Source organism: Phasianus colchicus, chromosome 9 (genome assembly GCF_987193195.1).
Source record: "Phasianus colchicus chromosome 9, bPhaCol1.hap1.1, whole genome shotgun sequence".
Classification (NCBI taxonomy): Eukaryota; Metazoa; Chordata; class Aves; order Galliformes; family Phasianidae; genus Phasianus; species Phasianus colchicus.
Window position 1 is genome coordinate 11615149 of NC_143444.1, and position 25587 is coordinate 11640735.

The 25587-nt window shown below is 38.4% G+C and overlaps 1 protein-coding gene across 7 annotated transcripts in view; it reads left to right on the top strand.

Annotated features, from left to right (window-relative positions):
- Positions 1 to 3444: 3444 nt before the first annotated feature.
- Positions 3445 to 25587, top strand: part of PTPRC (protein tyrosine phosphatase receptor type C) — a 60830-nt gene continuing 38687 nt past the window's right edge. For all 7 annotated transcript variants that reach the window (XM_031595815.2, XM_090146148.1, XM_031595818.2 and 4 more), the window contains exons 1-2: positions 3445 to 3554; positions 3640 to 3754. In XM_031595815.2, coding sequence (XP_031451675.2) covers positions 3688 to 3754 — 67 coding nt within the window. In that variant the 5' untranslated portion in view covers positions 3445 to 3554; positions 3640 to 3687. The remainder of the gene's footprint in view (positions 3555 to 3639; positions 3755 to 25587) is intronic.

Below are 25587 nucleotides of genomic sequence, written 5' to 3' on the forward strand. Positions count from 1 at the left end.
GTCCTGAACAGGTACTGTATAGATGATGCAGGCAACATATGAAATGAAGATGTCAAATCATTGTTGCCTGAGGGTTGATAGCAGCATAGCAGTATGCCTGCACAAAGAGCTGTATTGTTTACTCTTGAGCTTAAAAAATTTGATCCAATGTGACATATTAAGCAAAAATGTTTTCTTTCTTCAAGAAATTGTTCTTGGCAATTGCAAACAAGCCTGAAAAAGTATCTGCGCAATAGATTCCCTAGCAAATAACACAAATTTAAAAACAGTAGAGCATATATTCTTTAGCATGAACAGTACTGTCAGAGGTATCCTGTCAAATTAATTTTACAGGATGAAATGTATTATGGAGGTGGCTCCTTTGACTTAAACAGTGTTGCCCTTGGGGTGAATTTGTCCGGCATTTCATAGCATTTGCTAAGGTGTATGCCTTCATACTGTGAGTACTGCTCAATTCTGATGTGTAGCCATTGTGTTTGCGAATATAACTGAGTTGAATCATATCAACTAGCTTCCATGTAGAGATTAATATCCAGGGTAAAGTGCGCTTGTCATTTAAATCCAAGCAATGCATGGAGTATCTAGAGAATTTCCATGTTATTGAGCTGCGTGCTCTGTAACTAGTACTTTGAGGGTCCCTGAACCAAAAAGAAAACAAAGGTGGGTTCTCACAAATACAGATGTTTGAGAAAGCTAGTTTATACAACATTCTGTAAACAAATTAGCACAAAACAACATCAGGTTTTGTACCTGTGGAAAATTAAAATAAATGTGCCCTAGTCAAAATTCTTTGCAATGAAAGCTGAAGTGACACCACACGGAAATTGAAAATTTGAACTTGGAAGTTGTGGAGAGTGAGGAGTATTACTGCCTCATTTAGCTTAACTTTTAGGGGAAAAAAAAATACAGACTGAAGCCTGGACATATGAAACCACACAGAGAACGAAAAGGCTGTGGTTTCAGGGCTCATTGGTAGCTTTTGGTCACTGTCCTGTTTTATGCCATTTAATACAACAACCACCAGGAAGAACAACTTTTTGTATAGCATAGGCCCTGTAGATACTTACTGTGCATGTTCAACATGGCTATTATTTTATATGTCAGAAATAGGATACCCCAGTCTTCTTGCGGCAACCTGTGACAATCCAACCAGAGATGGTAAAGCTGTTGTAAAGCAGGGAGATATGGAGAAGTTTATCTGGTCTACCTTGGTAACTTTTACTCTCTCACATCATTGCTCATCTTTCTCATTTCTTAGATGTGTTTGAAAACCTCATGCCCTCTTTTTGCATGTTGCCCACTCAAGTATAATTGCCTTCTCAGTGACTTTATTCCTTCTAAGCTCCTGCATAAGCAAGTACAGCCCAAGCTTTCCATTTCTTTTGTTTCACAGTGGTGAATGCAACAGGAAAAGAAATGTGCTTAACCTACACAAAACTATAAGTGTAAAATCTCAATACTGCATCTTTATAGTATCACTTTCAGCATAACTCTGAACCACGCTGGAACTGAATTTTCCGTACTTGTAGCCAGCTCTTTGGCTTCCTTACAGTGCACTGTTCTTAGCTAACAAAACCAAGGCATCACTCCTTGAAGGAAAGGTGAAGCATGGCATCCTATATCCTGGACATAAGCCAGCCCTACACTAACTTTTTCTGTAGAAATTTCCCTTTCAAACCATCTTCTTTTTTTTTCTGTTACTGGACCGACTGCTTTTATGGACCTTAACTTCTACTCAACAACAACCATTCTGTGACTTTCCTGTGGCTGGGAGGAGGTAAGCTGCCCTGCCTTGTTATCTAGCAGAGCTGAGATTTCTGTCAGTTCTCAGGTCCTTTAATACACGTGATTTTATATCAAGAGTCACTTAAGCTTTTTCTGACTAATTTACATACTAGCAGAGTATATTGATGCTTGTATGGTTTTGCCTAGATGTGAGCTTCTTTTGTGTAACTTCCAGCTTTGCTTACGTGTTTGATAATTACCTGCTTTTACAGACTTATTATGAGAGGAGGGAACTTGAGAGACTTTGCTTCTTGTCACACACTTCCTTCCTCCTGCTTAGGCCAGGTATGCAGCTGTTTTGAGAATCTTGTGGGTAAAATGCACATAGCTAGTCTAAGTAAAATATTAGTAAAATATAATTTCCACATGAGTTTCATTTGTAACCTTGGTCAGTGATTTTAGCAATTGATCATTCATACTTCCTCAGCTGTTAAATAAAGTACTGTAATGGTGTGATGACTAGAAAGAGTGATGCTTTAATTAAATAACATTTGTGATAAATGCAATATTTAAGTGATATGAAGACTTTGTAAATATCACACAGCCAGATAAGGCCCACTGTGCTAGAATTTTGCTTAGGGAGAAAGCTTCAAAATTGAAACAGAGGTTGTGTAAAACTGCTAGGGAAGGTCAGATAGAAAAACCAGGCACCTGGTTCTTGTTGAGAACCTTTCTGTGAAGTTCTCCGTAGGATGCGGTGTGTTATGTGAATCAGCTGGGATTCTTCAGAATTATGGTTTTGATGCAGACAATATATAGCTATAGTCCAAATTAACTTAAAACAACTCCAGCATGATGAAGTTACTGTGTATCAAAACTGGGCTTTCTGGAGAGTTAGGCCATGTCAGTTTCTTTCCGAAGACATTTCCAATAATTATTATATGAGGCAGTATGGACACACATTGTCTAATGGAAGCTAGGATTTTGGCCTGTATTACAGGACTTCACTCAAAGTTGAAGCTGGATTTAATCTTATGAGGAATTGAGTTCCCTTATGTTGTCTGTAAATTATTATGTAAATGTTTGCATGTGATGCTTAGAAAGACCTGAAAAATAAAAACAAATATATTCCAATGAAAGAAGCTACTCCAACATTTGTAGACTACTATACAGTGTGTATTTTTTATCCAGTTATTGAGCGCAGTGGCATAAGTGTCTTTAGTTAGGTTGCATTTACTGCAGGAAATGGACCACAGTCCTCTGGCACTATCATGATAAGAGAATTGTATGGGGAATATGTAATTAAGAACTGAAGATAGAATTAGATTGCCTATATCCATTTGTTTGATCTTACTGTCAGTTCTGGAATTGTATTCTTGTAAAAAAAATTAAATAAAAATCAGAATTGTGGTTTTTTATGAAGATCTTATTGCCATTGTAAGTGTTTTGTTGACTGATTATTTGGGTTTCCTTTTGTCTCAACAGAAATCTTGACAGTCCATAAGTGAGAGGAGGCTCAATAAAATTTATGCAATAGAAAAGTGAATATGAAGAAAAAGAATGATGGTTTCTTGAGTCCGGTCCTTTGAAAAGTTAAGTCTCGGTAGTTCCTCTATAGAAATAGCTGAAAACAATCTATTTCATTTGAATTAAGGAAGCTGGGTATTACTGCAGCAATTTAAGAAAAACCCTCTTAACTTCCTGGAAACTGAAAGATTTTTTTGAAGAAGTAATGGTCTCTGACATCACTGTGCACAGCAAGTTTGCGAGTGGTTAGGTTGGGGCAACAGAGGAAGCCAACTCCTTCACAGATAAGCAGGCAGTGTAATGTATGTGCCTGGTTATTCTCCTTTTTGGTTCAAGTTTTGCTGCGAAATTATTTTACAGAGAGATAACACAAATTTTGCTTTCCAGAGAGAGACACATGCTGCTTCAGGATACGCCTGATTTCCAGAAATAACCATGTTTTTGTGCCTTAAACTCTTGGCATTTGGCGTTGCCTTTCTGTGCGAGGATGCTTTTGCCCAAGGTAGGTAGCAATTGATATTTCCTTCTCTAATTTTGATCCCATAATGTCTCTGTAGAATTAAAACAGATTCTAGGCTTTATTAAGTGGGGATAAAGCATCTTTATTCAGCAGCTAGAATACAATTGAATACAATGGTGTCAGAACCTGGATCAGGAAAGTTAACGTATGTTGTACAAAGCTAAAATGTCTTCCGCGCAGTTGTGAGTTCAGTAAGACTTTTTAAAAGAAAAACAAAACATTCATAGTTGCATTTAAAAACACAAATTGATCTCTTATGAGAACATATATTATTTTTATGTTTAGTCTCAAAAAGCATTACCTTGTTTTATGTGCTTAAAAGCTGTAAGAAACAATCTTCCCATCACTTTAAGTGCTCCCAGATCTGAGAATCTACTCTGAGTTTCTCAGTTTGATTTTTACAGCAGTGTGGTTAAGACAAAAGTTCTCAACATTGTAGGGTAGTATCTATAGCTGAAAAATTACATTTATAATTAATTAGTTTTTAAAACTGCTTCTAGATGTTACCCTAATGTAGATGAATTTGTCACTGATACTGTGAGTAGTAAGTAAAGCAATTAATTTTGAATTAATACTTACTATAAAGATAATTTTATGGATCTGTTTAAGAAATTATTTTCTTGAAAACATTATGCAGCATTTTATGTATAAGTACCTTCCATCAGTTTTGGTATTTAATGTAACATGGGATTACAGCAGACACAAAGTTGGCTGGTTTGTTTTTAGTAAGTAGCGTTCACCCTAAAAATGGCTAAGAGCACATTTTCTGCAATAGCAGATTATATGCAGTACTGAAATATCTTCTCACCTACATTAAATGTGTATGTTTCTGTCATAACTTCACTTTAGTAACTCTCTGTTGCTGATGTGAGCAAGAAAATGATCTGCTTTTAGTTGATAACTCACTAAGAGCCTTTAAAGTCTGAGCATTAGCTTTCCTGTCCTTCAAAATCTCTGAAAAGAGTCAGCACTGAATAAATGCAGTTAGTAGCTGCTGCATATTATAAGAAAACAAGTGAATGATGTATAGTAAAGAATCTTTTCCCCTTCTTTTTTTTTTTTTTTTTTTTTTTTAAATCTGCTGTCCTACTTTCCGTTTTATAAGACTTCCCACTGGTTCCTTTTTCCAAGAAGGGCAGGTAACTGCCTGCTCTCTCTGTCACCCCCACAGTCAGTGGATGTGTTAGCTAACAAGAGGGCTGGAAGACTCAGAGGGATAACATTGCTTTATTTCAAGTAGTTCAAATAGTTATTTTCTCTGTCTGCAGACAGCAGTCTAGCTTGAGCCAATTCCTCTCTACGCACTTTTACTAAACAGAAGAACCTCAGAGTAAAGATATGTTTCAACTCCTCTCTAGAGCACTTAAAGCAATTAACAGTCTGCTGCAGTGTCAAGTACTCAACCTCACAGACCTTGCTTTCACGATCTAGTTTGGCACAGGCTTATGTGAGAGCATGGTGCTCCTCTTTCTCTGTCTGGTATTACACTTCTAGTGATCCATGTGCGTATTTTTCTTTTCATCTTGCATTTTTGGTGTTCAGGACTCGTTTATATAAACCACGGGTAGAGTGGGAGGGCTAGGAGCAAGTGGCTCAGAGAGGCTGGTTCTCGTGTCAAGGTGGCGGCAGAACCACCGTGCATCGTCATTACTGTGCAGATTACTCTGCCTGATGGCTATGGGCTACTATGCTGCCTGGAATTCTTATTGTAAGAGCAACAATAGGAAGAGATGATGTGGGCTTTGGTTTTATGGTAAGAGAAATTTCAGGCACTTAATCGTGATGGTTGTGCTTTGGGACTTATTTTCATATTTTTTTGTTCAAGTGCCTTCTAAACACTTGCACTGCTGAAATATCCCATTAAATTTCTCAGTGCTTTGTGCAGTATTTCTTAATCTGTAATCTTCCCCACTTGAAATAGCAAGCTTAATGAAAATATGTAATTGCCAGGTGCATACTTATTAAAAACTTTGGTGTAAAATCGATAACAGAATGTGCCCTAATATCTATGCTGACTTTCTGATCAAAAATGTTGTACTAACATACTTGATGCAATGCAACCATGATGTCTTTGTAGCAACAAAAGCAGAACAAAACAAAGTAACAGCAAAAAATCTTTTGCTCTCTTAACATAGATCAAAAAAGAAAAAAAAAAAGTTATGCTTGCAAGCATTTTTTTTTTTCCATTAGCTCATTAATGTAGGCTTCTGCTCCACACTCCACAAATACATTAGCAATTTAGCAGCTTTTGAAAAGCTTCACTCACTGCTGAGCCACTTCCTCACTTTCAGGAAGTTAAATAATTGCCTGATAGCTTTCAGTGTGACTTTTTTATTTTCCATGAGAAAAGTACTGACTTTCAGTAGGCACACAGAAATCTGAGGCTGTGGAGTCTCCGTGCAAAATTGCTGTGGATGTTTCCATCTACAATTTTGTGTTTTCCTTCTCCAGTCATTAGCTCCTATATTGCTCAGGCAACGGGTTGCTGTCTATCCCTCTGGAAAGAATTTAGCAGACCTAATTTTTAAGTGACAGAACTTAGTAATATTGGCTTGTTTTCTGTGTATAATAGAGGATAAGGGGAGATTTTCAGGCAGGAGGATAGGCATTAAAGTAGAAGAAAGTGAAATCTGGTATCTCTAGAACATTCCCTTTTCACATCTTGCAGCCTTGCTTAATTCAAAATCAAGAGTTGGTGTATGCAGTACGGTGTATAGGGCTGTATGCATGGCTGTATGCAGGCCTGCTCACTTCCTGGGCTGTCTCAGACACAAACCAGTTCTAAGCTGTAAGCCACTCAGTTTTTTTACAGTGGTGTACCTAAGCAGGACATGTTATTCTGAGCACTGCACCACACCAGCATGGTTATGTGGTTTCTGGACAAGAATTAGCTAATCACTTGGACCAAACATGTAATTTTCTTCATCTGGCTCTACACAAACAGAATAAGCTGATGGCTGGGATATTGGTGCGGGATTTTGATTGAAATTGCAGATAAGGTGAGACATTGATTAAAAGCTAACAGGATTTTCTTACGTAGTATGGAAGAAACATTTGCTAATCATTCTGTGTTAACTTACATCACTGTCATACCATACTGAGAGTGTTTCACCAGTATAAACCTAAAGCCACAAAACTGCTGTGCAGAGGCTGAAGATTCAGCTCAGTGGCAGAGAACCATTTCCTTTAGTTTTAGTTTTTCTTTAGCTAATGTAAGTTTGGGTTCTGAAGAACAAATCAGTGAATATGCTAGGAAGGTCACATATACAATGGAGCAGAAGAAATGAGGGGAGGAAATGGCATGAAGTGACTTCTCAAAATGTTCCTTGTATTAGGAATCAGTCTCTATTTGTCTAACTTCAATGACCTGTCTGCAAAATTGTCTGCCTCCAGGAGAGCGTGTGCATGCGTGAAACAAGGAGGCAGCCTGCATGCTGACTGTGACTGCATTGTATCAGTGCACGAAAGTCATCCTGTTTTCCTGAGCCAATTGCATTGTAGCAATGAATATACCACGCTGGGAGAAAGCGAAGAAGAACAGCAAGCCACAAAAATGTTCTGTCCTCTGTTTACACTCTTGATTTAGTTTTAAGTGTTAATATTCATAGGCATGTATCTGCCCCCTCAGGTAGGTGAGTGAATTAACTCACTCTTAACTGTGCTGTGTTGGCTTGATGTCTCATCATGCTTATTTAACCTCCTCATTAATACTAGTTCAAGTCTCTGTGTTACCCTGCATTTTGCAGTACACCTCCCCAGTCCTACTTCTATCACTCCTCTTTGTCACCATGCCTGTTCTTCCCATGCTGCCAGCAACAGCATGCAGGGCAGCCAAAGTGGGAACACTCAATTTGGCAATGGAAAGAGGCACTGCAGAAAGGTATTGTATGCTAGGCAGGGCTTGCTAGCATGTGTTCAGCTCCTTGGCTAGGAGTGAATGCCTTACAAACTCAGCAAGAACAGCTGCGTGTTACAGGAATGGGATGGATTAGCTAAGGTCAAACAGAATCCCTGTGTGCTGCTCCAGGCAGAAGCACCCTTGGGCTGGCTTCTGGGATCAGGACTGCCCATCCTGTCTGGGGGTCACTGGCTGTCCCTGAACTCTGCTGCCTTCTGCAGCGTGTACAGATGTCTGCTGTTGGCATTTATTCATCTTTAATTGCATGTGAATAAAAATCAGTTATTTCTTTTAATCAGACTTATGAACTACAGAACTTCAAGAATATTTTTGGGGCAATTGTCAGAGCTCTTGAAAGCTAAGGCTGAGTCCTGAATTTCTTCTGTGCAAAGACAGGAGTAAAAAGTCTTAAAGTGGCAAAACTGACTTCCTATTGTAAATATAAAGATTAAAATTACTTAAACAATTTTGAAGGCTGTCCCCTGTCCACCCCTATTTTTACTTTTCTGAGACAGTTGTACCGTGTGTCCTGATATGTTTCTAGGCTACCCATACACTTGTAAACAGGTCATATTCACTGGGGTTTCTGAAACTGTTAAAATATTTTATCTATTTCCAGGTTTCCTTTTCTTTCAACTAAAGCAGTTTGGGGCCCTCAGTGCTGGGATTTTAGAAACTAGCTGTGAGCACTTCAGTGCCAGCTTACATTATCCAGTGTTGTATGGCTAACAGAATCCACTTTTTTCTGCTCTTTCATGCCACTACTTTGCAGTAAGTACTTCCACAATAAGTTCTTCCACTTACTCCCTCTGTGACAGTACCTCTTCGACTAGCCCACTAGCTTAGTTTTCTATTCTCTAGTTTCAAAGACTTCTTTTACGATCTGTCTGTCCTCCATTTGTGATCCCAGTGCCCTGGCACAGAACTCTAGAGGTATCTTTTGTTGTGTGTGAATGATTTGTGTTTGTTGTTGCAAAGATGTGGATGCTGTGGAGCAATTTTTTTAATTGCCTTTTGAAATAGACTTTTTTCCCTGACCAAAAAAAAAAAAAAAAAAAAAAAAGAGAGAGAGAGAAATGATCAAGCTAGCTGCCTAACAGAAAAATGAAGCTTTGCAAAGACACTGCACAACACATAAGCAAAGAGCTGTTTTTTATATGAAGCATATCCGTCCTATACAACCTGACGTGCTTTGTACTCAAGGAAATGTAGGGCAACAGGGAGATGAAAGGAAAGTTTATGGCTAGTAAGGCCTTTCCACAGAATCATGTGCATTACCTATGAAGGGAGTATTTATCATCTTAGCTCCTGAACTGTTTCTGTGTGCTTGTGAGTTAAGGCATAAGTAGGTGGAGAGAAGGGTAAGCCAAATGGTAGAGAGTAGTTAAGCTTCTGGAATAAGATGTAAGAGAGAGAAATCAGGTACAATCTAGGCTGTTAGAGAAACTCATGGTGTCTTCATTTCTCCAGATCTCAGTTTCAACATCTGTTAAGCTGAAGCAGTAATAGTATCATGTTGCAACATACAACATCTCAGTTCAACATCTCACGGATGTTGTCAAGGGGGAGCTGATGCTTTTGTGCCAAGCCGTACTATGCTTAATGTCAGCAAATCTGAAATTCTCAAAAATGTGATCATGTCAACTGTAGTTTCCATTTTAAACAATTCTAGATGAAATAACGGAAGTCAGTGAGAACTTGTGAGACACAGGAACAGGGCCACCAGCTTTGTACTTCCACTGTCTGCAGATGAGATGAGACAAATGTGCCAAATGGGCTACAGCTGCAAAAGGCTTTGCATTGCAAAGCATCCTCCACATTTTTGCAATGTAGGTGTGTTAGGAGTTTTAGTGGTAGCATTTATAAATATATGTCAGCAGCTCTAGAGAAGTACAGGACAAGCTGAATCCATTTAAAATCTCATGCTCACATAATACAAGGAAAGATGGCTAATACTGCTACTACAGCAAATCAGCTATTCAGGAGATACATCTCAGAAATCTTAAAAGACGTGCAGAATCACATGCATGTCCACCTCAGAGAAATTTCTTGTTTTTAAGGAGGTTTGGATAGAGTATCTGAAGGATTTCTTAGTATTCTCATTCTTTCTTGGAAGAATTCAAATTATAATGAAACACATTTATCTTTTAAATGCATACGATGTCTTATATACACTGTACTTGATGGCAGTGACAGAATATTGTCTCTTCTAAGCAATATATGCAGTCCTCCATCTCCAGTAATGATCCTCGTGTGTGTGAATTTGCACACCTGCACAGTGTATCTGTGTTGGTAAGTGGAGAGGGAAATTTACAATACTTGAGGCTGCCCAATATGTAGATGAAGCAACTTAGCATAGTTTGCAGTTTCATTAATGCTTCTGTGCTCAACTGTGCTGGCTCAACAGAACTGAAAGACATTTCTACATCCTCCACACCTGCAGCCTAGTGTTCTAGCCTGGACTGTGAACTGTGATTGGGGGAACAATGTGAAATAGCTGTAAGATTTACCTAGTACTTGATCTAGAGGTTGGCAGCACTGCCTGTGGCAGGGGAGCTGGAACTTGATGATTCTTCAGGTCCCTTCCAACCCAAGCCATTCTATTATTCTGTGATTAGTAGCATTGCTGGTTTTGCTGTTCTGGATTGCTAGTTAAAGGACTTAGAAGTAAATGTTTCTAAAGAGCTACACTATGCACTCAATCTCCCTCTGAGAAAATGCTAGGAATAATAACAGCTTAACCCAGTGTCCGCTTGGGTCAGTGTATACTAACAGAGAGTAGAATGACTAAGCACAGAATGGAATAAAGAGCAGTGGAATAATGCTGAATACAAGGGATGTGGTTCAAGAAAATGAATGCAAGATCTGCAAGGAGTTATTTATCCTTCATACTGATCGATCAAAGTTTTGTAATACTTAGAGAATGCTTACAAAACTTAAATAAAATACAGTGAAATTTGACCGCCCGAATTTGCCACTTCATACTTTTCTGAAGATTTACCTGTCTGTTCACGAGGATTTTGAAGTGATAAAATAGGTAAGTTTTAGTATGTTTTTAACATAGCATACTGTTTATGGAATCTCACCTATGGAAGCCTTTAAATGAATGCAGAACGTACTAGGTTCATTGAAAATCACAGCAAAGCTCAGGATATAATGTTCTCACAAACATTCCAAGATTTGAAGGTTAGATTATTAAAAAGGATAGCAGATGAGTCTTTCCTACTGTGATTAATTCTTAACTTAAGGGCCGCTTGTCATAAACTGTTGACAAGTTATGATGTGGAATACTGATAACCAAAAATCATAAAACCATAATACCACTAAATTAAGATGCAGGGGTTTTTTTGCAGCATTCTGAATAAACAGAGAAGCTTTGTGTTTTAATGTTGGGAAGAGAGCAGTGTACAGCGTGGAAATGTTTCTGCTACAGAGATGTCAACAAGTGTGTTGTCATTACAGGAGAGTGCCTTAAATGGCAAGGGAAATTGCTTGCAAACCACAGCTTCTAAAAAGCACTCCTCACTGAGCAAAGAAGGCAGCCTAGAGGCACTGCGCATGCCAGAGCAGCCATTTGCAGCTGCTATCTCTGCAGTTGATGCTCTTGGTTTCTTTTTGCAAGAGAACTGCTTCTCACCCAAGTTTTTCCTCAGTGGTGCTGTCAGTGGAAAGTCTGCGAAGGCAAGACTCTGAAACTTTCTGAAGTCTTGCAAGGTTTATTTTATCTTTGTGGTTTTCTCCGTGGTTTGCTGGTTTTTCTTTGGTTTTATATTAAAATAAGAAAATAGATTCTACTTTTTTTTTTAACCTACCTGAGATTGTTTTTTGTTTGCTTTCCTGTGAATGCTGCTTGAGGAGACACCTCTACTTCCAACTGTCATTGCAAAACATGTTGGATCAGTTTTTTCATAGGAGAAAATTATCAGATTTTTAGAAGATCTCCACGTATTGATCACTGACGTGAAAAAATTGAGTGTGCAGCTACAAGTCAATCTTTACTGAAATTTTTGCTGCAATTGTGAATAGTGAACGCTTGGAAAGTTGGGAGGGAGCTGCTTCTATGTGTGAGAGACTGTACAACCAGTGTTCACATGAGTGCAATGAGCTCAGACACGTTCAAGCATACCTTGAGGGCGAAGTGCTCTACTACTGTGGATGAAAGATGGTCTTGTCCACAAAGAGTTTGTGGTCTGATTCTGAACAGCTTGGACATTTATTAAAAAAAGAATGAAATAGAGGGAGGAGGGAAAAGCAACAGTGGATGTATACCCCATCAAACAACATGCATAACCCCCTGTGCTATTTCCTTTTCTGAAAGAAGGATACGCAACATCTTATTCAGTGCAGCACAAAACTCAGTAAATTACTCCCAGGATTCAAACTAATCTCTCCTCCATAGGTCCAAATGTTTTAATTCTCATACACACACTTGCACTTTTGTCTGGGAGAGAGTATGATCTCACTCCTCCGATATTGAATTCCTATAATAATACTCTATCTTATGTAGATAAGATGAGCTAACATGAATAGCATCTGCGTATGAAAACAAGAGACTGCATTTCATGTTCTGTTCAGTTCCAAAAATTTTTGTTTTGAACACTTGAATATGTGAATGCTGAATACAAACAGTATTATCAAAAGAAATGAATTCTGACCCATCGTTTTTCTGAAATATTTGCTTAGACTGGGAAAAAAGAATCACACTGATATTTTTTGAAGAAAAAAAAACTAGAAAGGATGGAGTACAGAATTACCTTTCAGGGGTGCAGAGGATGACATCCTATTTCTTGGTTATCTTATGGTGAACAGGCAGGAGCTTGAGGAATTGCTTCTAATGAATTCAAGTTTGACATGGATTCATAGTACAATATAGAAAATTATGGAAATATTTGTTGAAGTCAATAGACGTTATTTTTTTATGCTAGCATTTGTGGAATTGGTTGTTGCTCATTTGCTGAGTTGGAGATCTTTGGGGCCTTAAGAACTTTCAGGTTTGAGATGTCTGCAAGTGTGCGTAATATGATTTTGTTGTGAAATGCAAAGGATTTGGAATGGCTGTGTTTGCTCTAAAAGTAGTTGGTCATAGGATATGGCTGCAAATAGACTCCCAGGTGAAACTCATGTAATAGCTGTTTATTAATATTGTCTTGCTATAAAATCTGAGCTCTATCTGTTCTGTCATCTCCATAGCAGTGAGCAACACAGGTAGCAGGAAATGGCTACGTAACCTGCTTCTCTTTATAAAAAATCACTTAAAATCTTTATAATAGTCTTTGAAAAGCTCTCTACTGATTGATAGAGTAATAAATGTTTTAATCTGTGGTTGATACCAGATCTTGACAGTATTTTTAGATGCAATCATCTTTTTAATGCAGTATTTTGCAGTTATAAGCAATTAATGTTCAGAAAGCAGTTCTGATCAGATATGAAGTCAAATGATGCAAGTGGTTTAAGAGAAGAGATGGGGTGCTGGGACTGAGATGGCAGTGGGGAATAGAGCAACTGGAAGGAGCAGGTGAAAGATATGAGAAACTGATAGAAAACCAGACCTAGGCAAGAACAGGGAAAAGACGGGAATGCAAATGGTCTGCTTAGGGATCAGTGGGAAAAGGCAAGTATGTGATAGGAATCAGAAGTCTGAGGACCTGGTTCTGCTTAGATGAGAAAAGACGATAGCTCTGTTTTGATAGAAAACATGGTTTGAGCAAAGACAGTTCAGAAAGGATATTTGTAGCTAGAAGTAAGAAGAATTGTTCATCTCTGTGTTGTACTCAGTGAAAGTTCAAGTTTCAAAACTTTTTTGCTGTCAGAAATTTCTTCAAACCTCACTGATAAAAGTCTTCTATCACTGTCTCACACAGAAGCTGAAAAGGTACTAATCCTATCAGTGCTCCTTTAACCCCCAGAGGAAGACCTGAGCAAGGAGAGAGACACAACCATACTAATAGCACTTTGAGAGAGCAGCCTTGTGCCCTTTCATGGCACAAGGGTTAGTTTTGGTTTTCTTTTTTTCATGGGTGAGTGATACTTTTAATAACTGCAAAATCACATGCATGGAAGTTGCAAAGCTAAGCATTCACTTTTCAGGGAGCAGCCTTGTCTGTATAAGGTATGGCAGCTTTTACTGTCACTTACTGTTCTCCCATGGTACAATTTGCTTTATACAGAGAATGAAAATATATTTGGTATATTTTTTTGGTGTGGTTCAGTGTATGGTTCAGGCCATGTTTACTGATTAATCATTCAAAACCTTTTCTGCAGCAGAAGTATTACTTTCCTTTAAGATTTTCAGTAGTATTTTCATCCATATTTCAGCGCTATCCACAAATGGATTTTCTTACTCATTATAACAGAATGATCCAGAAAGAAAGCTTAATGTGAGGCCTAACAAGTACTATAACTAAAAAACATCCCTTACTTCATTTAATATGCTGTTTTGAAGGATTCCCCTTTGCTGTAAATCGGGTTGATATAGTAAAGGTAAGAACCTGTTAAATGCAGAGCAATAGTTTCTGGTTGCTGTATGAAAAATTTAGCCTAACGTGGTTTTGTAGCATCTCACATGCGTTCTGAGATGAGTTGGAAAATAACCCTGTTACCTGAACAAGCATTTTGTTATATAGCTATGAGATTTCTTTTTGTGATGCCCTGCCTTCCTAACTCCATTGTTCGTGCACAGTCAGCAGAAAGTATCTGCACTGCATGCTTAAGGGTATTTCTGCATGTGCTGGAGCAGTCTGTGAGAACAGGCTGACAGATCTTGGTGAATGTCCCTAGGTTTTAGGGAAGGAAAAGTACTAATGCTTTGCTCTGAGGTATTCTTGCTACCTGCAAAAAAGAGCAAAACTTTTTAAAGGTTTCCATTTAGTGGAGCATAGAGCTGACATGAAAATGGCAAGGGAATCCTGCTGGAAAACATCCCAGTTTATAATAAAATAAACCTCTAGTATGTTTTCAGTTGTAGTCTTTGTTTTTCTGTCTTTTTTCAGCATCAAAATTTGCTAAGTTGAATGATGGTACAAAATTCAAGTGCCAAATATTGCAGAGCAATATCTTGAGAATAAGAGGTGTTAAAGGATAAAAAAAAATAGGTGACTCTTTTTTTTTTTGCTTTTTTTTTTTTTTTTTTTTTTTACTATTTCAAGTATTTTAAAATTAAAGTCCCTAGCAAATTTTTTGTTACTGTTTGTATATACTGCTATACTGTCAAAATAAAAATCAGGTGCTAAAAAATATTTTGATCTCTGTTGTTCACATTAGAATCCTTGCAGCACAACACTCTTCTCAATTTTCATTGTATCATTGTTGAAGCTAACAGAAGCTTTCTTGATGGATAGTGTGGGCTTTCTGAGGACTACCTAGGCTCCTAATTCCATGATAAGTTTTGGAATTTTTAACCTCTGGAATGGCGTGCAGTGAATTTGTGGACATATCATAACTTGTACTGATAATTGCAGTATTGATGTCAGAATTAACTATGGGCATTGTATGCTGTTTCTGCTCTCTCCCCCCCCCCCCCCCCCCCCCGCAAGGAAGTACATGGAAGTACATGCAATTCTTTCCTACACAAGCAAAGCTTAAGTATTAAGGGCACAATCACTATTTTGTATGTTAGTCACCAACTTCCAGCATTTTAGGACAAAGAGAGCTTTTTTTAATCATTTTTTTCCTCACTCCTCTGCAAGGAAAGCACTTGCAGTCTCTTGCTCTCTGATGACCTCATAGTTTCTGATGTCAGCCAAAACTAGGCCAGAGCTTAGCTTTTCTGCTGAGTTACCCAGTGCTGACTGATTTGCTGTGTGGTCACCTGCCTCCTGTCCCTGAGTCTAGATGTTGACCAGGGCCCAACAGTGTGAGAACCTAAGAAGTTTCTAATTCTGAACGAGGTTAAAGTTATACAAATAATGTCCTTTGTTTTCTCAGTGATTATATCTGATTCATTTTGAGGGACAAGCGCTAGCACTGATTCATCAAGATAGAGGTAGCATTTTTATCTCTCTGTGAGTATGGAAAATTACCTGACCTTTGATAGATGTTTTGATAAAAGCAGACACAGACCTATGTGAGTTTCCAGGAAGTGTAGGCAGAATACTATCATTCTTCCACTTACAACAACTAGAGGCATTTCTTGAGGGGGAGGAATTCTTGCCCAAAGAAGTTGCTGAGAAAGTTTTTTTTTCTCTTTGGAGTAAGCTTATTGTGCAGAACCAATGCGGAGGGAGATGAACGGTATCTAATTAAAAAACTATTTTTCCAGTCAAAAAAGTGCATCAATAATCATTGAAATCCACTACTGTAATGATTATGCAAAAGTTTAAGAGCTAATTTCAGTTGGATTTTTTTAAAGTGAGGATAATATGTGTCAGTAGCAACCTAAACACACAAGATTTGGTCTCTTGTATGTATTTAAACACTAACCATCCAGTATTCACAAACTGTTAATGGCACAATAGTTCTTCATAGTGTGTGGTTTTATGTATTTAATTAGAAAAACAGTAACTCTTCCTGCATGCTGAAGGCTTTAAAATAGGTCCAGAGTGCTGACATCCAAAAGGTCATGTAGGAAGGTGGTGGTTGAAAAGAAATACTCTGGAACTTTTTCCAAGTAAGAAAAAAACAAAAAGAAGAGGAGAAGCAAAAACACAAGAAGAACAATTTTTAAAACTTAGAACTTTTAAGTTGCTTGTAAATTTCATTTTTATAAAGAAAATAGCAAACAAGCAAAAAAATAGTGAATAGTGCAGAAAGAGAGGCATGTCTAACACTGATTTATGTGCAAAATAATCAGTTCATTTAATGAGTCTTAGAAGCCAGTCAGCCAATTCATACGAGCTCTGTATATCAGTCAACTGCAGAAATCCTGGTTTAACCTTCTTCTTAAAGTACTTGTCACTCTAAAAGTGGGTAGCCACAAGAACTGCTCCTGAAAATTAGCAAAGGCTAGCAGGGAATGACGCCATGGAAAGTACTTCTTCCTGATTGAAGATTGCTGTTGGCTTCAGAGGAAAACTTCTGCCTGCTTTCAGGCAGAGGCATCAAATTGGAGTACAAATGAAATGGCAGCTTGGACTGTTGGGTAAGATCAAAGAGTGTCACCTTGCAAATGTTCTGCAGCCATAAGCAAGTTAGAGAAATGCAAAGAGTAAGTTAAGAGCAGGAAAATAATAATGCAGATAACTGCCGTTTTGCAGCATTGGTTCATTTAATAAACATACTTAATTTCATAGTCTGGATTTTTTTGTGGTACTGCTGGAGGCAAATGCGAATAAGAATTAGGACAATCAGGACTATAATGATAGGTCTTAGCAAGGTGAATTTTTTTTAAAGGTGATTTTTACTCTCCTTGTAAAAGAAATTCACATCCAAAACCAAAACAGCTCAACCATGCTGGTGAAGAACACTCCTGATCTATGCCTTAGGTCAGAGTTATACCTGTCTTTGAGCCCTGCCTGCATGTCAATCTGAGCACACATAATAGCGTTTTCACTGGGGGTGAAAATGTTATGATGTGCACGTGGTTGCAGTGGTGGTGCAGCACAGAGGCAGATGACAAGTCTCACTGCAGGAAGCATGATCGTTAGGGAAATGATCTGTCACAGAATTCATTGTAATGCCATGTTTCAGAACAAAAAGGGCTTCAAAGCTTTTAGCTCAAAAACAAACTCAAAACCAAACCCCTATGACTCCTTCCCATACTGAGACGGGAGATTTCACTCATAATGAAGAATACTGGGAATGACTGACAGCACCTGATGCGGAGTATTTGAAGTATTGGATGTTGGTTTCTTGTTTGTAGGTTCCATCTAGAAGCTTCAGAGTGCAGTTACTGGAGAAGTCAGTTTGACTGCAAATAGGTCCTAGCTTGGTTTCTCTGCTCATTGTATTTATGACACAGTACTTTTTACGTACCTGCTTACTGGATTCCAGTTCATTGATGATTCTTTGCCTAAAAAAATTATATTTAATATGGTTTAAAAGTTCAGTGTACAGTCTTACTAGTGCATTTTTTTAGTATTGCCTTTGATACTTTTATTAACATAATAATTGAATTGGTGGGCATCAGCTGAGCTCATTCTTCTTTACATGTGAAGTCTTTCTATGAGGAAAAACAAGAGCAAATCAAAAAGTTTCCTTAGAATTTTTAAACTGGGATAGGAGTTTTCTGTACAGTACAGAAAAAAAACATGGTCTAAACAGCATGCTGTACACATTCTCTGTATCTTGGGAAATTTTGAGGATTCTCTGGAGGCATGAGAATCGTTCATAATCTGCAAAATCCATTTCCTGCCACTTTCTTGGCTCCCAAGGCCAGAGGCATTTCAAGGACATGGCCAGGTCTGTTGCAGTAGCTCTGTGCTGTCAACAGACTATTAATTATCAGAATGAACTTTCTGTATGTCTTTATATAAATATCCTTATTTTCAGTGGTACTTATGGTTTACCTATCTTAGAAAATTCATAAAAATCAACCGGCTTATTTTGCTGTTCTCCAGCATTTGTAAATCTGTTAAGCAGGCAGAAGCAGAAATAATTGTTTTATTTTCTAAACTTAACGTGTTTTTTTTTTGTTTTTTTGTTTTTTTTTTTTTTTAAGAAGGGAAAAGGGAGAAGCCTTGCGGAAGCAGAAAGAGGAAAAGAATTTTTCTCTGTTTCCCATTTGCAAGCAATGTTCAGCCACTTCTAGGGAAGCAGGGCTTCAATACACATAGTGGTTGTACTTCCATAATCACTGTCCCCCTTTCTTCTTGTTCCCCCAGAATTTATTTTTTAGCATGACATCGTGCAGCACAGGGTATCCTATGATCTGTTTAGGTCAACCTTCCTGGCTGTGTTTCTTCCCTGCCTCTTGCTCCCCCAATTAATGCATCTTGTGAGGTGAGGGGGCTTGGGAGTGAGCCTGTCTGCTGTACCAGCTCTGCTCAGCAACAGCCAAGATGCTGGTGTGACAATGCTCTGACTACACGTGGGGAAAGTTAACTCCATCCCAGCCATATCCCCCAAAAAACGTATGCAAAGGGAGTTTTGGAAAGACTGCATAATGAAAGTAATGAAAAATTAGCTAATTTGCTTCAGTTGATGTCTTTGAAAGCATCTTTTAACTTGGGTCTGGAAAGAAAATAGTAATATTAAAAAGCTTTCATGTAAAATTTAAGATCCAATCTCTTTCTCAAACAGCTGTCTCACTGATTAAATTGTTTTTTTCGAAGGTCCAAGGAACAATACTGTGGGGAAAAAGTGACCAGATACCTTGTATAGATAACAGATAATGGGCTATTTGTCTGTGTTGTCATAGTTTGTGTTGACTGAAATATGATTAGAAGAAGGAAAATATAATACATTTATTTTAGAATTAATCTGAAACTGGTGTATCTACTTTTGACTTATGAACTTTCACAAAAGCAGGTCTGCAAGGGTGTTTCTTGGACAAAACCACAAAAGGGAATAGATATCCTAGGCAATAGTGTGCACCAGTCATGAAACCTGTTTATCTGAAAGCCTTTGACTGCAAGAATAATCTTTTGGTAATGATCAATTGCATTGTAACTAACTGGGAAAAGAAAGTGGAATATTTCCCTGTTACTTTGTTGTTAAGTCTGTTGCAAAAAAATCACATATTCAATATATTTTAATGTATATTAGTAGGTTGTAAGCATTTTCTTAAATTATTTCTCAATCTCTAGTTATCATGGCCTACTATCTACTTGAGTGGCTCTTGGTAAGGAGCTGCAGCTCTTTGTCCCTGCTGGCAGTAGTGTGGAGGAGGTTGTCACGATTAGGTTAGCCAGCAGACCAACTTGGAGAAGCTGCAGCCGTACTGAGAGGAAAAAGTACATTGGTTTGTACTGGGCAAATCAAATAGTCCTAGTCTAGGAGAATCTCTGGATTTTCTGTGTAGAGTGTAATGTTTGTGGAAATTAAACCAGAAATTCTGAATTATTAGATGATAACTGTCTCATACTATGATGTTTTATAGACTTATGTTGTAGACATTGCTGTTGTAGTGCTCTGTAGATAAAGAAATTTGCTGAAGATGAAAAGTGAGTCATTAGGACAATTACCCTTTCTGGTAATTTTGTTTTGAAGAATTCTGTGTTTTCAAATGTAGACTGAAGCATTAATATTTTTGTATATTGCTACTATTCAGCTTACCTCAGTGAGGAAGTTTACTCATTTGTGGGCTGACAGGCAGCCTTGCCATGGGAACGGGGAAGCACTAGCTTCAAATGCAAGCTGAGAGCTAGTTTGCTAAGTACAGACCAGCACGCTGCAAAAGAGAGATAAAATTAAGGCACCCACATCCTGTGATACCATAAAGTTCTTGCAGGCAGCCATTTACAAGGAAATGAAAAGAAGTCCATTAGTTCCAGATGCTGCTGAAACACCATGGTGCTTAAGTTATGCTTGAGTTACTGCATATAGTGGAAAGCAAACCCTGTGAACTAGCTCTTCTGATGTAACTTGGACTCTTCCTGCTGGTATCAGAGGAAGAGAAAAATTCCATTCTGTATACTTGTCTGCCATATTAGTTTTGCAAATTAAAGTGAGTACGTTCCTGTAAATGGTAATTAATCTGGCTCTTCTTGTACATCTGCAATCATTATTTGCTCTTATTTCCTGTGTCATTTCTTATTTCTGATCAAAACCCATATCTAGCTTTAAACTGTGAAAAAATTGCAACTGTCTTCTATTTCTGGAGTACATATACACTCCTAATGTTACAGACTTAATGGAAATTGACATTTTTTTTTCTAGCGGTGGGCAGGAATGGAGCTAGGAATTAGATTTTTTTATTTATCTTCAATAGTATATGATTAAATGGAACTAAATGGGTGTACTTAAACATTCCTCTGAATTTAAGTTGGTTATCTTCTGAGAAGAAACAAATTTTCATTAAGCTTGCTAGTCTGTCTGAAGTCAAACAATATTCCCCCAGTGAAATCTGTTCAAAATCAAGAGGATAATCAGAGCACTATGGCCATGTCACAGGCTTGCTGGACAATCAGATCTAAATCACGCTATAGAAGGCTGAGCCATCTTTTAGATGGAAATATTTGTGCTGTGGGGCCATTGTCAGTAGAGGCAGAGACGAGCTTGACATGAGCAGATACATGATGATAAGAAAACAAACTATGCCAGGCGGGAAGAGATCAGCCCCTTGAGCACTGGGGGCCATTGCACCAATGAGGCAGGTTGCTGAAACTGTTCCAAAAGAAGTAGAGAATAAGAAACTATCTGGGAAGAAAAAAAATAACATGGCAAGAGGTAACCGAACACATACAGCTTTGCAGTTTTAGTTTTTCCAACGGACAGTACCATAGGCTGGTGCATGTGCACAAAGCAACAGAGCCCTGTTAGACCTACAGCTCTCCATGAACCCTTTGTGTAAGGCCATTAGTATATTAGCACATAATCATACACTATTTTAAGTGTTAGCACTAATACATGGCCTGGAAAGGACCACATGAAGACATTTTTTTGGACAAAGTTACTATAGTTTTATTCTGTTAAAGTTCTCAAAATTCTTCTTCCACTTCATGATAAGATGGTGAGTCGCAGTGGGTTCTATTTACTCTGTGATAGCTCTAAATCTCTACCAAACCGTCAGATGCAGAGCAAGCAAAACTGTAAAGTGAATAATGGGTAAACACCAAAACTAGCCTCTCAGTTTTCCTTGCACAGACAGTAACCAGCTAGCTCCATAAGCAGAGTCTTTATAACCACACCTGGTAACATGCTGCCAACGCTCGTTAGCACTGATGAGATAAAAGATGTTTTTCATTAGCAAATGCCAGTAACTTAAAACTGTAAGACGAGACAATTGGCTATGAAGCCATTGTGCTATCTTTGCACAAGGCAAGGCACCTTCACTGCTGCCTGGAGAGCAGATGCTCTGGCATTCTTCATGCTGTCTAGACCCACGCTCACAGTGAGATGGTAATTGGTCTCAAGTTAGAAGTGGCTTGTGAGGCCTGTGCTGTGGGATCCCTCTCAGCCATCAGCCCCTCACCCCTGGGGGCCAGCTGGGGCCAACTGTGGCTAGATTCCCAATCTTCCATGTGGAGGATGGCAACTTGTTTTCTTGTGACCTTTGGAGAAAGCTTTCATAGAAGTTCAATTTCTTTTCATTCTTCAGAAACCATATTCCTTCAGGATAGCTCTCTGCCCCAGGCATCAACCAAAATGAAGAGACAGTTTTTAATTCAGTTTTATTTTATACCTTCTGTGTTATGTTGAGCAGAACATCATCTATTCCTGATCATGGAGCTTTTTACAAAACCATTCTGTGCAGCAAAACACGAATTCAGAAGACAGCATTTTACTTTTTAATAGATTTCTTCTTTTTAGGTATGATGCTCATCTTAAAAGTCCAAACAGAAAAGATGCAGCTTTTTTGAGTCTTTGGGCACAGTTATAAATCATCTTCCATAATTTCAATATGATGAAGTTTGAAGTTTTTAGTCACTGTGAAGATGAATTGATGGAGTTTGGCTGAGGGTGCTGTGTATTGTGCAGGGTTTTGATTGTAGTTCAGTTTATCTAAGTAACTCCTAACAGCGTGCACATCTGCTGCAGACCAGCCTGCAGAATGCCTGTCAGTTCCACACTGGAGCTGGTCTATGCACACCAAGCAGAGAAAAGGCTCACGCCTTCCCTAGCCAGCAGAGCTGAATGCTGAATAAGCCTATCTGTATTGTTGCTGAGGTGTTATTAGGGATGTGTCACATGTTTATGCCACAAATGTAGCAGTCCTCATTCAGAACCTCATCTTAATTTAAACTACAGCCTTAATTCCTACTGAAGTCAATTGTGAGTTTCTGTGTGGAAATGAATATTTACCAGAAATTTTGTCTTTTTTTAATTTGTTCATATTTAATATTTATTTAATTTGTTCATATAATCAAATTCAACACTTTATAGATGTTCAGTAATCTCTGATACATTCAGAATTTCTGGTACATTCCCTTACTTAAAAAGGAAAAAGCATTTAGTTTACCAGCTTGTGTGGTGGTAAATTCATCACTGTTTCAGCCAGAGGCTGGAAAAGTATAGACTGTCAAAGAGTAAAATCTTACCCACGTTTGCACATACTGTGTCTTTCTGTGTCAGCTTTTCCACCTGTCCACAGGAGACATTACACATGCTCCTTCCAAAGTGCTCCATCTGTGTATGTGTGTATACAAACTGCTACTCACTTCACTGCTCACGTAGCTTTTCTGACCTCTCACTTCCAAGTGCGAGTTGTACTTGTGAGATGTGTAGTGCCACTACATACATCTTTCTTATTATTAGACATCAGAAATATTTAAAGGTCTGCTAATTTTCCTGGCTTTTACATTTCTGTGTCTATAGCAAGGGTTTAAGTTAGTTGGAGCGTGAAATTGGATGTTCTCTTGGCTTTGGCCTGAGGGCTTTCTCTGGGTCCCTATACATTGAAAGGTCCATAAAATTCTTTTCCTAAATTAATTCTTTTCCTATTTTTTTTTTCTGGAATACTTTACCTAGTATCTTTGATTTTGATTATCTTCCCCACACCACTCACTTAGCATTTTTAGACTAAATTATAATCAAAAACAAGCAAAAAAAAACCCCACAAAGGTTTATGAAGCTCTAATAAAAGTTACTTGCTACACACAAAAGAAAGAAATGTAGACTGTGTTCCTGTTTCCCTGAATTATTTAAAACAATGCTAAAATTAGTCTCGTTCAGATCCTGAGGAATGTGAGCGTTAGATTTCGCAGGTTCTTCTCTGCAGTTTGGGGCACCACAATCCCTGTGAGTCCAGTGGAGTCATGTTCTAAGCCTGTATTTTCATCTCCTGAAATTTTCAACTCACACTGTCTTTTAGAGAAGAATGGTCATTAGAGAACTGGAAGTAGAGTAATATAAACTATTTCCTCCTTCTTGTTCTTATGATTCCCAGACAAATTCCTTGTTAAAAGCGAGGTTCACGTGTCATGGTTGTTTTAATGAAAATAGCAAATCAAAAACAAGAAAAAAGGATGGATTTAGAATGCTGGCATGGTTGGACACCAATGTTGATGACCTGAACTTTCAAAAACAGCCAACCAACCAAATAAGCCAGAAAAGAAGGAAAGAGGAATGGAGAAGCTCCTCTCGCTCAAAGCTTTACTGGCTCCAGGAGGAGCTGCACGTGCCCAATGCTGCTCTGTAAGTTGTTCACCTCCATTGCTTCTGATGGGATATGAGGTGCAGGTCTCTTCTCCAGAGTGCTGGTGCCCTGTCCTGAAGAGGCAGAGCGCAAGTTTCGCAATACAGTTTTTGAGAAAGTGTGAGAATCTGTACGGACATACATGGCATTCTGAGGAGCTCGAGTGCAAAGTATTTCAGTCTTTGTAGTGTTACGACGCTCTCTGTGCTATCAAGCAGGTGTGGGCATAATTGTTTTTTATAACACCATCAGGTCCCTTGACTGCAAGCTTCGTGGTTCTTAGTGAACTTCTAATAACAATATGCCATCTTAGTAGGATAGTGCCATTATCTCTGCTTTGCAGATCATGTTACAGAGGTGGAAGTTATGTCTGGCCACTGACACAGTAGTAAAATGTGGAATTGAAGCATCAGCTTGATCATTGGGTAGGACTTAGTCACAGTCCCAACTTTCCTTATGGTATCTGAATACAAGATGGATTTCAGTCTACCCATCAAATATAGGAAGTTTGGCTAATTTCTCTTTCACATAATAAAATTTAAAAAAAGAAAAATAATTCCATGTGGTTTTCCTTAGGAAATGTGTATAAATAGCTCTTAGCTGACAGTTTTTCTAAAGAATATTGATATGGTTCACTGACTAGTTAACTTTTTCAGTAACAGTGGTAGAATCTGATCCTTGAATGAGACTTCGTAATAACACTGTGTTTTGCTGCTTTAAATTGTAACCTAGCAAGTGACAGTTGACTTAGCTATTGATTGGTGAATTCCATTTATCATAATATTTTATGAATAACAAAAATGTTATTCAGTTGCGTGTTTGATAAATGGTGTTCATTTGGCTTTGCTGGTCATTTATGGCCTAAACATCTGGAGGGGAAAAATCAAAAGAGGTTGGTGACCGAGTGCAATCTCTATCTCTCTTGAAATGATGTTTGCTGGCTGCAGCTGCTGCCCAGGGCAGTAAGGAAGCTATCTAGCAGGCAGTTGATATGGGAATGGCTCTCCAATGAGCCAGCTGCACATTTTTCCCCACTGTACTCTATTTTTTTTTTTTTTTTACAAAACAGAAGCTAGGCATCTATCAGTCAGTGCTGGTTAGGATCTTTCTTGATGCTGGAAGAAATCTGGGTCATGGGAATTGTCCGAAGATAATTTGAAGCATTGCTGCTTGGTGGTGTCTCACTGGGGTTTTGGCTCTTGGGGCACAGGAACTGCTGAGGGTCCTGTTAATATTGGAGCAAGAAAGTGGATGCTGGATCGCTGGAAAAAATGTTTTTCTGCTTTTTTTGTTGTTGTTTTTTGTTGTTGTTGTTTTTGTTTTTTTGTGGTGGGTTTCAGTTGAACCCCTTTATTCTGATTTATAAATCTCTGCTCTAGATAAGGTTCCTTCAAAAGCTGAGGCTGTGCAGGCAGAGGAGTGGTGTGCAGTGCTGTGCATGGGAGGTATGGAGCAGTGGCTTGTGCATATTGCTCTGCTGTGCAATAGGGCCACTGGCTGTAGGTAGTGTGGGGCTTTTCAGGTGTGTGGATTTAGTCAATGTGGGACTTTTCAGGCATGTGGTTTGTCATTTGAGGATCCTGATTGTAGCACAGACTTTTTTTTAAGAAAGTGTGAACATCTATCTCAACTTTTGTGTATTGTTTTTCCTTTGTAAAACAAGAAATGTTCCTCTTGTCCACCTTGTCCAAATGAAACCTTTCTTGGCACAACCTGTGTTATACAGCATCCATAGAATATAGCACT